This window comes from Dromiciops gliroides, chromosome 5 (genome assembly GCF_019393635.1).
Source record: "Dromiciops gliroides isolate mDroGli1 chromosome 5, mDroGli1.pri, whole genome shotgun sequence".
NCBI lineage: Eukaryota > Metazoa > Chordata > Mammalia > Microbiotheria > Microbiotheriidae > Dromiciops > Dromiciops gliroides.
In genome coordinates, this window is record NC_057865.1 from 71,912,204 (window position 1) to 71,927,857 (window position 15,654).

The following is a 15,654-nucleotide window of genomic DNA, read 5'->3' on the forward strand; positions in this document are numbered from 1 at the left end:
GTGAATTCTGTTTAGTTCTGAGCAAAGACAAATGTAAAAATGAATTTTGATTTATCCCAGAAAACTTCTGGGGTACCCAGGGTCATTCAAATGAGGTACCCTGGCCCATAACATTTCCCTATAATTAAAAATACCATGCCTAGTGGTTTCTAGTCTCAAGTTTATCGCAGTATCAGTTGGTAGCTATATATGGTCAAAGAGAAAGAAAAAAATAAGTGATGTAAGAGTTGATAAATCTTCAGTTTAAGTTTCATTTCTCCCACTAACATGCCCAAGCAAAGCACTTGTGTTCTCTGTATGTAAAACTATTTCCTGATACACATAGGACAGTTTTGAAAAGTAGATAGTATATAAAGACAAGGTACTAGATTTATTTTGTCTTAAAAGAAAAGTCACTATTACAATAGTCTTCTTGCCAAGTGTATTGCACTTAAAGTATGTATAGTATTGTTCAATACAATGAAAGAAATGCAAATTTGGGCAAAGCAGAATCTGCTGTAAAGGATCTTACAGTCTAGTAGCTTCTTACTGCTTTTTGGATGTCTTCTCACCTCTACTCTCTCCTTCCCCATTTCCCTACATACCAGTGCCATTTTATGCATAGCTCTGGTTATTATAAATTTATACTCAAAAATTCTCAACAATTCCTCATATTCTAGTATGCAAAGAACAAACTCCCTTGCCTAATATTTAAGTTGCTTCACAATATGGTGCCACTCCCTCCCTTTCCAGCCTCCTATCATATTAATCCCTTCCATACTCTCTATCCCATAGCCAAATGGATCTATTCAGTTTCTCTCACCCCCAGACTAAAATATGCCATGTGCTTATCTACTTCCATGCCTTTGTTTATATTGTTTCTTATCCCAAAAATGTCCCTCCTAATGCTCTCTTCTTACTGAATTCCTTTCCATTTCTTTAAAGCTCAACTCGAATAACTTCTACCGTAGGACGTCTCTGATCACTCAGATCTCACAAAGCACTTTGCTTTTCAACTCCCTAAAGTTATTATATGTTCTCCACCTTCATCCACCATCCATAAGTGATTTCTCCTCTTGTAATGATTTCCAAGTGTGTAAAATCCCTCCACTGATGAAGACAGGTAACATGGCAGCAATCTGTTACCTGAGAAATCTGTCTTGTGGCCACTGTGAAATTAAATGACTCAAGTAAGAGCATGTAACCAGCACGTGTCAGTCAGGACTTGATCACATCATGTATTATTTAGTCATTTGTATTTGAATCTTATCCATTCTATATAAAAATAAGAGCTATTTGTTATCTAAAACTTAATAACCACCTGTGAGAATTGGAAAGACACCCCCTGCTGGGAGGGACAGTGTAAGCACTGGCCTGAAAAGAAAGCATGTCACTTAGCATCTGGAAGTGACCTTTCTGGGGTTTCGAAGGTCATATCTGCATCAGGAAGTCATGTCTACCACCTGTGGGTCATGTCAATCAGTGCTAACCAGCCGATTAGCTTGGAGCTTTGTGTGTGGATGGCCCTGCTTCTGGTTTGACAGGGGGCTTCTGGGAGAAGCTGTGGAGAAGCAAGGTCTTTTGCTTTACGGACTTTGGTGTGATAGGGGACATCACGTGGGCTGCTAGGAAAGGAAGGTTTTTGTTTTTTTTTTCTCTTTGGCTATACCAAATAGATCTAAACTAGGATTTTTCATGCTATAAGGAATCTGTTCTCAATCTCTCACTCTCTTCACTAACTTTTTTTCTTTTTTTTTGGTGAGGCAATTGGGGTTAAGTGACTTGCCCAGGGTCACACAGCTAGTGTTAAATGTCTGAGGCCAGATTCAAACTCAGGTATTCCTGAATCCAGGGCCGGTGCTCTATCCACTGCGCCATCTAGCTGCCACTCTTCACTAACTTCTAATACACTTTAATAAATACTTAAAAGGCTAAACTCTTGCTAAAGCTTCTAATTTAAGGTGACCATTCATTAGATTTTAGACATTACAGCTAGAATTTTAGACCTTATACACCCAAGCACCTAGCAGAGCTAAGAACAGAATGAATAAGCAACTAAATATCTGAATGATAATGTATAACATGCTTTGCAGTACTCTGTACTACAAGATTCAGTTTTACATGGTAGCTCTGAGGTTTCAGTTTCAGTTTAGCATTTCCATAATACCAAATTAACCAGGGAAACATCATTATTTATTGATTTAATCTTTTCATCTCCACTGGGATTTTTTTTAAACTATTGAGTACATATGTAATCTGAAGACTTCATCAGATTTTCATCAATTATTATGTACGTGAACAGTCTGAGTCCTAAACAAAGATTTTCTTCTCACACTAGATTGTCAATAATTTGATCCTAACTGATGATGAAGCCACTGAAAATCATGGTAGTATCCTTTAGCATTTGTATTAAATTGAATTTTAATATACCCATGCCATGTTTCATCTGATTATCATTTAAACAGCTTCACCACATCAACAGCTGACAAACTTATGCTTGGTAAAATATAAATTTGTAAACTGCTGATGTTTGAGGACTGGCACAGGTCTTTAAAGCCTCCCCATAGAGACAATGGCAGATGGGATTCTCATCTTTTCTACCAGATAATTGCGGCTAAAGACCTATAGTTTTTAGTCTCACATTCTTTTCCCCCAACTGAAAAATATAATATTGCCCATAGTTGAGAGATGAGGTATAGATAGTACAGTTGGAAGAGCCCTATACTTGGATAGAGAATACCTTGTCATCACGGCTCTTATGTTTATTATTTGGCATGGGCAGGTCATTTCGCTTTTCTGGTCTTCAGCCAACAAGCATTTAAGACAAGCTAAAAAGCATTTACTAAACGCCTACTATGTGCTCACCACTGCACTAAATACTGTAGATATTTGTTAAAAGGTTTAAAAGAACAAAACAGTCCCTGCTCTCAAGGATCTCATAGCCAGATGAAGGAGACAACATGCAAACAAGGATGTACAAGCAAGAAAAACTGTCCAAATAGGAAGAATTAGAGATAATCAACAGAAGGAAGGCACTAAAATTAAGAGTGATTGGAAAACCTTGTAGAAGATGGAACTTTAGCTGAGACTTGAAGGCAACCAATAAGGCCAGGAAATGACTATGAAGAAGAGAATTCCAGGCATGGAGGACTATGAGTGGAATTAGGAGAGGGAGTGTCTGATGAGATAAATAGCAAGGGGGCTGATGTAGCTGGGTCACACAGAAGATGAGAGGGAGTAGGGTGTAAAGAGACTGGAAAGGTATGGAGGGGCCAGCTTATGAAGGGTTTTGAAAGCCAAACAGAGGAATTTATGTTTGATCTTGGTGGTGATAGGGAACCACTGAAATTTTATTGAATAGGAGAGTAACATGATCAAACTAGCACTTAAATAATACCAACTTGACAATTGAGTGGCAGATGGCTGGCATGTTGAGAAATTTGGGGCATGATGATGAACAAGCAGGCTTGTGAAATAAACTAGGAATGAAGTGATAGGGACCTATACTATGGTGCTGGTGTCGGAGGAGAGAAGGGAGTATATATATATAAGATATGATGAAGGTAAAAATCAATAGAATTTGGCAACCGATTGGATATGGGGGATGAGACAGTGAGAAATCAAAGATTATACTTAGGTTCTAAGTCTGGATGACTGGTAGGATAATAGTATTCTTCAAAGCAATAGGGAAGTTAGGAAGAGGGGAAGACTTGTGGGAGAAAAATAGTGAATTCAATTTTGGACATATTAACTTTTAGTTTTCTATGTGACATCCAGTTTGGGATGTCTAATAGGCAGTTGGTGGTATGAGAATTGAGATATGGAGAAGGGCTAGGACTGAACAAATAGCTCTGAGAATCATCAGCGTAGAGATGATAGCTGAATCCATGAGAGCTGATGAGATGACAAAGTGAAATGGTTCAGAGCAAAGGTGCCACAGACTGCCTACAGAGTACAGCTTAAAACCAGAATAAAATGTAACTGGGAAATCTTTAATACGATACTTAAGAATACAGTTCAACATAGATAATGTAATTTAGCTAGGTGTTTATTTTTCCAAGTTAAAACACCCCCTGCAGAAATTTATCTTTGCTTGGTTTTGACACAAGTAAGATACATGGAAAAGAGCACCTAGGACACAGCCTTGGGGGGCAACCGTAGTTACAGATACAGATGAAACCTGGATGAAGATCCAGCAAAGGGGACTGAGGAGAAGTTGAACAGATAGGAAGAGAACCATGAGACAAAGGTGGTAGAAAAACCTCAGTTTTCTCGTCTGTAAAATGAGAATATTAGAATAAATTATCTTGAAGATCCCATCCAACTCTAAATCACTTGAGGTAGGAGACTTGGCAAAAACTGATAAAAGATGTGTGTGTGTGGGGGGAAGAATGATAAATATCTTATATACCTTCATAATTTCTATCAGTGCATAACAAATCATGACTTTTATACCATTTAGTAAATAAAATAAACATTTGCTTATTTTGGGCAGCTAGGTGGCGCAGTGGATAAAGCAGCGGCCCTGGATTCAGGAGTACCTGAGTTCAAATCCGGCCTCAGACACTTGACACTTACTAGCTGTGTGACCCTGGGCAAGTCACTTAACCCTCGTTGCCCCGACCAAAAAAAAAAAAATTTAAATTTAAATTAAAATAAGCATTTGCCTTGCTTTAATACCATTAATATATCTATCTAACTTGAAAGGAAGGGGTTGATATCAATTGAAATTTTTACCTAAGACATGAAATGAAAGGCTTTATTTTTTTTTCCAAATCAATTAATTATTTTAGGCACCTACCATGTGGAAAACAGGATCTCACCTAAGAAAGACTACTTCTCAAATGTAAAAATATTCATATCGACATCTATTTTTTTTTCTTAATTTGTGGAATAAATAGAATTCATCATGTAAAGCACTGAAAGCATGTAACTTGGATGGCACCAAGTTTTATCTATTCAAGTAAAATGGAATAGAGTAAGACAAATATCTGGACACGAAACAAAAAGTAGAGTTCTTCAGGACATTTCAAGAGAAGGGTAGGTGGTGATTTTGCATCACAAATGGAGGGAGGGAGAATAGAAACACTGCCATCAAGTCCAGATGCTACAACATGCAGCATCTGCATTAGGTGGCTCTTTTATAATCTACGCAAATAATGGGAGCTCTACTTCTGGAACACAAATTAAACATGAAGTAGTAATGTCTATGAGGGAGAAGACAAGAGGGAAATGGGCCAGTATTAAAATGAATATTTGGAGCTTCTTTGTAACATTCTATTTTTTAAAGAGTTCAGTAGTACATTCATTTTTAACTTTTAAGTCAGTCAACAAGCTGCTAGTAAGCATTCACTATGTTTCAGTGACTATGCTAAGTTCTAAGGATACAAATACAAGCACAAAGAAAGACAGTCCCTGTCCACAAGGAGCTTACATTCTGGTTTTTGTTTTGTTTTTTTGGTTTTGTTTTGTTTTTAGTGAGGCAATTGGGGTTAAGTGACTTGGCCAGGATCACACAGCTACTAAGTGTTAAGCAAGGAGCTTACATTCTAATTGGTAAGATAACACATGGGAGAAGCAGAAAGAGGAGAAAGGTCCATTTTTTTAAAGTAAATTTTTACATCTACTCTTAGAAGGATTGAGATACCTTCCAATTCAAAGTTTAGAATTGTATGATAAGAAGTGAAGTATAATTACAACCACCCTTGTTGAATCACTTTGCTTTGTCTTAGTGTAGTGGATACAGTGCTGAGACTTAGAAATTATAAAGCTGAAATGTGAGACTAACTCTATTTTGCTAATGAAAACATCCTTTAAACCTAGGTAAGTAGAAGTTGAAGTGGAAGCAATGTCTTGTTTAGACCCAGCAGTCAAGACATTATGGTCATTATTTTCACAGTTTAATTTCTATAGCAGCATTTGCCAATTAGAATGAATTTTGCCACGAAGGACCCAAACCTGAAAGAGGGATTTTCCTCTAATGGTCAGAGCAGTAATTCCCCTATAACATGCCTCAAAGGAAAGAGAGGGGGGGAAATCCTTTCATCTCTTCTATGTCCTCCTCCTAATTGAGTACAGGGTCTGATAACATACAGGAGGTACTGAAAAGGGCAGGCTCCCAATTAACTGAACATTTATTCTCTTAAATGCCCCAGACTTCCCTAAAGGTCCCTCCTTTTTCTAGTACTAAATTCCTCTAATTTACTATTATAAATTTGCTGCCTCCTCTTTCTGTGGGGTTCATTAGTTGGTTTTAGCAGACAATAAAGTTTCAGAGGTACATAAACAAAGTCTGGTTAATTTTCTGCTATCTGCCAATAATAAACAATGGCCCACTCCTGAGCTGGCTGTGTGGATATCATGAAATGGAATCCAAGCCCACCAAACCACAAAGAGATTACAACACAACAAAAATTTTCCGAATTTTGATTATTTCTTAGTTCTTGGAATCAATCTGATCCACTGGCATGTTTTTCATTGTAATTCCTATCCTGGATAACAAGTCATTAAGTCTAACTTCTTTGAGGATGTTCAGCAATGCTCAGGAACCCTGTTATTTTACTTGAAGAAGTTGCATCATTGATAGCTGAAAGATGCCCAGTAAACTCTTTCTAGGAGAACCACCTGATAATGGTCACTAACATATTCAGTAATATCCAATGTTAACTAAAGTCAATAGACCAAAGAACAAGGAGGAAAGGAAAGAAGAAAGAGAGAAGGGACTGGGGGGAAAGGGCAGGAAGAAGGTATAGAAGGAGGGAGAGGGGGCAGCTAGGTGACACAGTGGATAAAGCACCGGCCCTGGATTTAGTAGGACCTGAGTTCAAATCCGGCCTCAGACACTTAACACTTACTAGCTCTGTGACCCTGGGCAAGTCACTTAGCCCCCAATTGCCTCACAAAAAAAAAAAAGAAAGAAAGAAAGAAAGAAAGAAAGAAAGAAAGAAAGAAAGAAAGAAAGAAAGAAAGAAAGAAAGAAAGAAAGAAAGAAAGAAAGAAAGAAAGAGGGAGAGAGGAGGAAGGAAAGAAAAATGCATTTTCTAACAATCATATTGGATTTTCCCCAAGTGGTTACTTGGGATCTCCTTCATAAACTACCTGATTTCTTTCCAGGTTCAAGGCTGTTTTTTGTTACAGGAGTGAAAATTACAGGGCAGTATTCTGAAATACAGAGAATATTCAACCTGACTTTTAATTTCAGTCCTCCACAAAGATACTATGGACTAACACACTGGACCTGTTAACACAGATTTTCCAGTGTAAATGGGTATTGTCCTTTTCAGCCCTAATGTTTATTCATATTTGGGCATAATGGTTATATAATATGGTCATAACTGTCTTCAAAAAGAAAAATAATTGGAGGCGAGCACTCTAGCAGGAAAGGGGGAGGGGGGTTGACACTGCACACATTGAAAACACATAGCATCTTGGAATCCATCAACTCCAACTGAGATGACTCTCCAAGGGGTGAAAAAGTGAAGAGTTTTCTCCAAAAATGTACTGAACAATTTCCTGAATACATATTTTTTCATATTTAAATACAATACAAAAGATAATTATGGAGAAGAGGGGAACCAAAATTAGATTATTCACAAAAATGGAAGATTACCATCTTCCAGTACCAGTATAAACAAGTACCCCATTGCTACCCTCAACATACAGAAGTGTTCTGCTTCTTTCCAAGCCCTCTCTTATTATGAGTTTTCTTCCGCTGTTCATGCCCTATTAAACAGTTTCTAGTCTAATTAATTACCCTGGTATGAACTCACCAAAAGCTCCTGCTCTTCCAGGTACACATAGGCTCATTAGCATTAAATTTAATGAATGGATTATCATTTTTTTTTAAAAAAGCTTGATGTTTTCAGGTTTGGGAATCAATCAGCTAATATAATTTAAATACTATGTGACAAGGTGTGAGTACATGTTTCTTTAACTACAAGAATATGTCTTTTGCAAAAATATAGAGAAAATCACTTTAAAAAAGGAAAATCAAATACTAAGGGACATAGCCTTTTTGAAAGGTTTGCTTAGTATGAAGCCCTAATTTACTTCCTTCTGCTTAGAATGTAACTGTTCTGTTAAACACCAAATTACAAACAGAAACCACACTAGTTCAAGATTTCCTTAAAAAGAAGAAATACTGCAGTAGTAAATTATGTTAAACCTTCAAAAATTAATAAAATATGGCATATTTTCAAAATTTGTAGCTTTTGAGAGAAATCTTTTTATAAAAATATTATAGGTATTATCATTCTGGAAAAAAAAATCCATTTGAAAACTCCAAGTAAAATAAATGTGCCAATTGGCATAAAATCTAGTTGTCTAGAACATTAAATTTTATAAGCATAACTTACATATTTCCCCTTTTTCTAACAACTTACCATCTTGCAGTTAGTACACTTGTACTAAGAATAAAACTTAAATAGTAATGATAGTAGAATATTTTTTTTAGAAATTAACTACTCCTTCAATTTAATTGTCATTTGTAATAAGACAAAAGTCATGCCCCCCCTCTATTTTATTTTAAAGGGGGAAAAGAAGCTCCAAGATGGAGATCAAAGTACAAACAAACAATATTTGGAATAACAATAGCAATGGAAGTGATATGGTTATAGATCTAAGCACAGGGCAATGTAAAACATTTTTATCATACTAATCATTTATCATACTAAATGCAAAATAAGAATAATTCTAGGATATTCATCAAGCAAAAGTCTTTTAAAGGGAACCCAAACTATATTCCCATTAATAATAGAATTTACTATATAATACAGGGAAAGATATCCCAATATTGTATATTTAATACTTACACATTCTGTTATTGTGGATTATAAGTACAAAGACAACTCTGGCTCCTCATGAAAAAAAAATAAGAGTAGTTTTTGAAACAATATTGTTAATGTCTTATTTCAGAAATAAGACATTTGGCCTCAATGGCCAGTATTAGAAAAAGTCACTTTCTGCTTTTAATGAGAGTATCACAGCCTTGAAAATAGCCATTAACTCTGAGACAAGCAGTCACTTTGGTTGAGACTGGTGAGAAATCAAAATCCATGTGATAGTTCCCCTCTGGAATTAATCTATGAAACTGAAATATTACATGCTGACAATAAATTCTGATACAAAGTTTGTTTCTTTGAGAGTCATTGTTTTTTGTATCCCCAAGACAAATGGAAAAGGACTACTTTTTAAAGATATGGGATAAGTTATCAAACTCGTAAAATATTATGTATAAAATAACAGTTTGTATTTGTGTATGTTCACACACCTATAATAATATTTTTTACCTGTTCTTGCCTTTCCAGCCACTTGTCCACCATGGGATGACTGGCACTCAATGATGAGCGAGCATTATCTCTCTGAAACTGGTTATTCCAGTTACTAGTATCCCGTGGGAGGCTTCGGTAGTTTTCATCTTTCTATTCCAAAAGAAACAAAAAGGTGTCTTGTAATAAACTAGGTCTTGCAACACTGCAACTGCTTTTTCTTTTCTTTTGTTTTTGATAGTGCACAAAAAACTTCACAAATACAAAATATAGATTAAAAGATTAGACAAAAGAGCTGTTTGAAAAATAAGATCTATGTTACTTCCATGATTGGAATCCATTTGGTTCTAATCACTGTTAGGTGCTCTTACACACCTATTTACTACAGCACTCTGCTTACTTCTCAAATTATTAGACTTCAGAACCATCAGAAGGTAGCTACCACAACACCAAGGTGTCCTAATGGCTGTACATACTGGTGTGCATTATTAGGCATACGCACCCAACAAATATAACCAATTAAACAGACACATTAAATTCCTAATAAATTCAAGGAAGGCATTTTTCTCAATCCTGTCTTTCATAGTTTCTATCAAAATATTTATGAATAAAAGAAAAAAAATTGTTCACAGAAGCAATATTTACAATATTCCCCCCAATTTTTTTCTCACTGATTATTTCTCTTCCACTCTGTGATCTTTGACAAGTCACTTGACCTCTTGGGGTCAGAGTCTACGCATTGGTAAAATGAAAGCATTTTACTTAATGATTTAGAAGGTTTCTTAGATCTCTAAAGCTATGATTCTGTCTCAGAAACATAAATAGGCCCTGAGGCATTTGTAAGCATGTCTACATTTTTTCCTCACCAAAATGTACTGAGCAGTACATTTTGGGGAACAGTCATAAACAGTATCTTCTATAGCAGAGGAATTCATTTAGATGATGACATGTAGCAGAAGATTCTTAAATGTCAGTAAATGCTTCCACATATACAAAAATGTACATATTTTGTCATGACCCCAATACAATCAATAAATCCTATCAATTTCTTGGAATCAGGATTCATATTGAATACCTAGCTCTTTAAACTAATTTCCATTATTTGCAAGAAAATGAAAAGTAGGGCATACTGAAAGGGTACAATGACTAAACCTGAATCTTGCCTGCAGTTTAGTAGAGGAAACCATTGGCTATAGAAATTCCCACTTAGAAGATTCCAATGAAGTGAGAGATTCACTACTAGGAAATTATAACGCATGTGCTTGTTAGAAGTCATAGCACTTTCTGGAATAAGTTTGAGTTATATAAAAGACTTCAAAGGCAAAAAACATAAACATAAAAATAGGGTGAAAAGATTGTGCAGTAGTGTGCTTAAACTAAACAGGCAGATTTTAAAGCAGCAAGACCCCACTTTGCAATCTATGCTTAGAATATGTTTATGAAGTAGGTAGTATAATTATTGTGATCCCTACTTGACAGATGAGGAAACTGGCCTCAGAAGCTTAAATGGCTTCCGAGAAAGCTGAGGTTAAAGTACAACTCTTGACTACAAGTACCATTCTTTTTCCATTGCATGGAGAGTAACAACTTTATGAAACCTAATAACCAAAATGTGTAGTACCAGAGGGAAACAGAAATGGACTCTAAAAGTATGGAAAAATTTATTCATGATGGAGACATAAAAGGATACTGAAAGGATCAGACTATGTCAAGTGTTTAAGGTTGATGTTATGGAGAATAATCATTTCTTCCCTTAGCATGTATTATAATATAGAACCAGAAACAAACACCAAACAACACTGAGCTAGATGAGAAATTGGCTCCACCCAATAGAAATAATTACTATATTCTTAGACTTGCTTTTGGTTTTTTTTTGTTTTGTTTTGTTTTTTGGTTGTTTTTTTTTTTTTTTTGGCAGGGCAATGGGGGTTAAGTGACTTGCCCAGGGTCACACAGCTAGTAAGTGTCTGAGGCTGGGTTTGAACTCAGGTCCTCCTGAATCCAAGGCTGGTGCCTTATTCACTGCGCCACCTAGCTGCCCCAATAATTACTATATTCTTAACCAAATTTGCTGGTTTTTCTCCTGTTACTCTGGAATAATTAGGGATTTACTAGCATTCTCTTTCTCATAGAAAGAATATGCAATTGTAGTGTGAGGACCAGACACAAAATGAGAAGTCTTGGTTCAGCAATATACACAATGACCAATGTAAAGTGCTGAAATGTAATAGATTAAAAAATGTAATGCAAAAAAAAAATTTTTTTAAATCAGAATTCAAATCATTGTAATGGCCCATCTTGACTAGGAAAAGCTTTTGATAATGCAACATACCACTTTCCTCTTAGTAGATAAATAGTAGACTCAGGTGCATGATGCCTATGTTGGAATACTATTTCAAGAAAGCAGCAATGCTACACTTTACTCATAGCTCTCTGATCCCTATACACTCTCCTCATGAACCCCCTGCTACCCTTCCTGACTGCTGAATGGATTCATTTTCCTTTCCCTCTAACTCCCTCCAGGTTCTGGTACTATGAACCATAATCAAATCAACTTTAACATTGTTCAAGACTAGGGAGTGTCGAACTGCTCCCCTATGTCTGCTCTTACCATCCCTTTTAAGATTAAATTGTCCCTGCCTGGCTATCATATGTATTACTTTCCCTATTGCAATGGAAGCTCCGCAGACTTAGGCCTTTACTTTTCTATTTATTTCCCCAGCATTTAGAACATGGTAAGCACTTAGTGGATTTTTTTTCATCCATATAATGTGAGGCATGATCAGAAGGACAGAGATAAGGTAGAGCTTAGGGTAGTACAGTGTTTGAAAATAATTCATTGTTAAAGGACCAGTAAATATAGGGATAGAGATGGATACATAATATAGAGAGAGATGGATGATATAAATATGGATATAGATGACATAGATATACATAGACCTACATTAAGTCCTAACTCTGCTAGGACTCACTAAACACATTTATTAACCACATGACCTTGGAAAAGCTATTTTTCTTAACCTCAGTGTTCTCATTTTTAAAGTGGGAATAATAATACTTCAGTTGCTTACCTCATAAGTTTGGTAAAAGGAACAAATGAGATAATGGATATGAAAGCATTTTCTAAAACAAATAGCATTATGTTATTGTTGTTCTTAATTATGAGAGTCATGAACTTTGGTTACTAGGAGACTCAAGCTAAGAGCTACACTTTAGCATAAACCTTTAGAACATTAGAAATGAAGAATCATTTTTTTAGACTTGTAGGTTTTTGGGGTTTTTTTTAATAAGGAGAAAAGAACATTTGAGACTTATGGGGCAATGTGGTGACTTTTTCATTTAGTAACTTTACATATATTACTTTTTTTTTTTTTTTGCGGGGCAATGGGGGTTAAGTGACTTGCCCAGGGTCACACAGCTAGTAAGTGTTAAGTGTCTGAGGCCGGATTTGAACTCAGGTACTCCTGACTCCAGGGCCGGTGCTTTAACCACTGTGCCATCTAGCTGCCCCTATATATTACTTTTTAACATTATTTCAGAGCCTAGTACTTTGATGATATTTACTTTTCCAGATCAATATCTATGATGCTAGGAGGCCTTTTTTGTATCCCCAGTGCTTAGCACACTGCATGATATATAGGTGGTTTATTTTTAATTGATTGATAATTATATTTTCTCACAGAAATTTGAAGGGGGTGGAAGTTTAGAAGATCTAGGGGAACTAATTTACTTTACAGGAAAATACTGTGAATGAATAATTCATTATAACTATGCAATCATAAGACATGGGTAGGTTGTGTGGTTCAGTAGAAAAAACAGTGACAATGGAATCTGAAACCTGGGCCTCAAATATTACATCTGACACTACCAATTTGACCTTGTGTAAATCTCAGTCTCCTGGGGTCATCATCATTTTCCCTCTAAAATGTGAGAGTTGGTTTGAATATCCTCACAGGTCCTCTATATCTGGGATCTTTTCATCATCATTATCCTTATCAAATTAAAATAAAATCACCGTTTAAAAAAAAATACAAGCACAGTGTTCTAAATAAAGTGACAAAACATTCATGGTACAACTAAGCAATCGCAATTGCTTCTAATGAATGTGCTTTTATCCATTTTAGTCAGAGAGGTTATAAGATGTCAAATCACAGAATCATAGCGTAAAGAATTAATTGTTATTTGAGGTTTTTATGCCTCAGCACACACTGGCCTGGGGCTCCGCAAACCGCACAGTGCTCTACCCACTGGTTGTAGCTGTTGCCGGGCTCTGGCACCTCACATCATCACCACTCGCCTACGCGGGCCTGGCAAAATTGTAATGATTGGAAGCCTAGTGAGGGCAGTCATGTGACTGTCAGAACGGCCATCCCATTGGCTGGGGCTGTGTGGGGTGTTTCTAGGTTTGGGGGAGGAGAATTGGGTATTCTAGGTGGAAGCTGGAAAGCAACAGGCGTCCTGGGGCTTATTTTCAGCTGATTCCTGGGCATTGGTATGTTTTCAGGTATTATAATTTCCCTTTCCCCATTTTATTTCCTTTCCCTTGATCCTACTGATCCTGTTTGTGTTTTTTTTTAAGTTCATTCTTGTTAAGTTAAATCTTGTTCTGTTTTGAGGGAGGCTGCCGGTCTCCTTCCTTGCCCCAATATTTCAGCGAGCCGCTTAGATAGCACTCCCCAATTAAAAATTGGTCCCTACAATAGATTTAGAGATAGAAGTCCCTTGAAAAGGAACCTAATTTGGGGCGGCTAGGTGGCGCAGTAGATAGAGCACCGGCCCTGGAGTCAGGAGTACCTGAGTTCAAATCCGGCCTCAGACACTTAACACTTACTAGCTGTGTGGCCCTGGGCAAGTCACTTAGCCCCAGTTGCCTCACTTAAAAAAAAAAAAAAAAAAGAAAAGGAACCTAATTCAAACCAAAGAGAGGAATTGGATCCCAAGGCTACACTGGTAATAAGTAGTAGAACAGCACTGGAGTCTAGGTCCTCTAATTCTAAATACACAGCATCCTATATAATGAAGTAATTCAGGACTTCGCAAAGTCTTATTAAGGCAAGCTACTAATGATAAGAAACAAAACAAGACAAGACAAAAACAAAACAAAAAAAAAGGTGAGACCTATAACAGGTTAATTCTATAGTTTCAGATTTATGGAATAAAGTTTTATCTATGGAAGTGAGGAGGAAGATCGTGAAAAATGAGTTGTTTGTCATTCATTCTCAAAGAGGAACATGACTGATTTGGATTTAAGCGAGGGAGGGCCGTGCAAAGTTACCAGCCTCACTGTCTCCTCCAGAGTCATCTGGGTCCATTGGCAAGATATATATTAGGACAACTGCAGATGGTCCTGGATGCTTAAGGCAATCGGGATTTAGTGACTTACCCAGGGTCACATAACTAATAAGTATCTGGGGTGAGATTTGAACTCAGGTTCTCCCAACTTCAGGGCCAATGCACAACCTAGCTGAAGAATTTAGTATTATATTAGCCCCTACATAGCAAACATGAAAATTCTAACAGATTAAAAAAAGAATAAATTGATTGTTTTTTAGATTAGTAAAAGTAGCAATAGTAGTATTACATTACATTTTCACTGTCAAAATTGCTTATGTGTAAAAATTGGTCATTCAATCATAGTATGAAAATTGTTTACAAAGACCTTAACCTTTGAGCCCCCCTCAAGTATGCTAGCAGCCTGTTCTAATACTGGACATATATTCAGAACTATCAACAAGATTGTACAAACTATTCTGATCACTGTTTCAACTTTATGTACTTTCAAGAAAACACCACTACCATGGATCAAATGGTTACAATGACAAATAGAATTGTTTTAATTAGCTATTTACCCAATTATATCAGGGAACTCTAGTAATACACAGCCACAAACAAGGATGAGGTATTCTATACACTAAGCATGGTCTAAAAATGTATTATTGTCCATTGTAAGCTTTGAGCCTTTAGACACATGAGACATCAAAAAAAAGATAATTTGACAAAAAGGTGAGTGGGATTATCTAATACAAAAAAATTTTACATGTAGAAAAAGGCATATTAGAAAGTGCCCCACCTTTACACTGAGTCCTACGCTCTAGTTTACATTGCCAACCTTGCCCCTTGTTTGTAACCAAACCAGATCAATAAACACTCAACAGTTCTTCATCAATGCATAATGAATTTATTTTAATATGCAAAAAATGCTTGCAATTAGTTAGGTGAACATCAATGTTTGTCTCTAAGTTTAAAATGTTCAGATTGGTATAATAGTTCTGCTTACTTTTTGTTTACCTCATTCCAAGAATCTGAACTGGGAAAGTTTAAATGGTCACAAGCAAGAGAGATAAGTCATGGGCATAGCATTGGTTCTATCTCATCTGTGCCAACTATCTTATATTCTGAATTCAGAGGG

At 36.3% G+C, this 15,654-nt stretch overlaps 1 protein-coding gene across 14 annotated transcripts in view; it reads right to left on the reverse strand.

The window, feature by feature from the left end:
• PARD3 (par-3 family cell polarity regulator) overlaps positions 1 to 15,654 on the reverse strand; it is a 741,470-nt gene that overhangs the window by 355,628 nt on the left and 370,188 nt on the right. For 11 of the 14 annotated variants that reach the window (XM_043965627.1, XM_043965632.1, XM_043965628.1 and 8 more), the window contains exon 5: positions 9,267 to 9,398. The exons of the other annotated variants lie outside the window; for them this stretch is intronic. In XM_043965627.1, the coding sequence (XP_043821562.1) occupies positions 9,267 to 9,398 (132 nt within the window). The remainder of the gene's footprint in view (positions 1 to 9,266; positions 9,399 to 15,654) is intronic. 14 annotated transcript variants of the gene reach the window in all.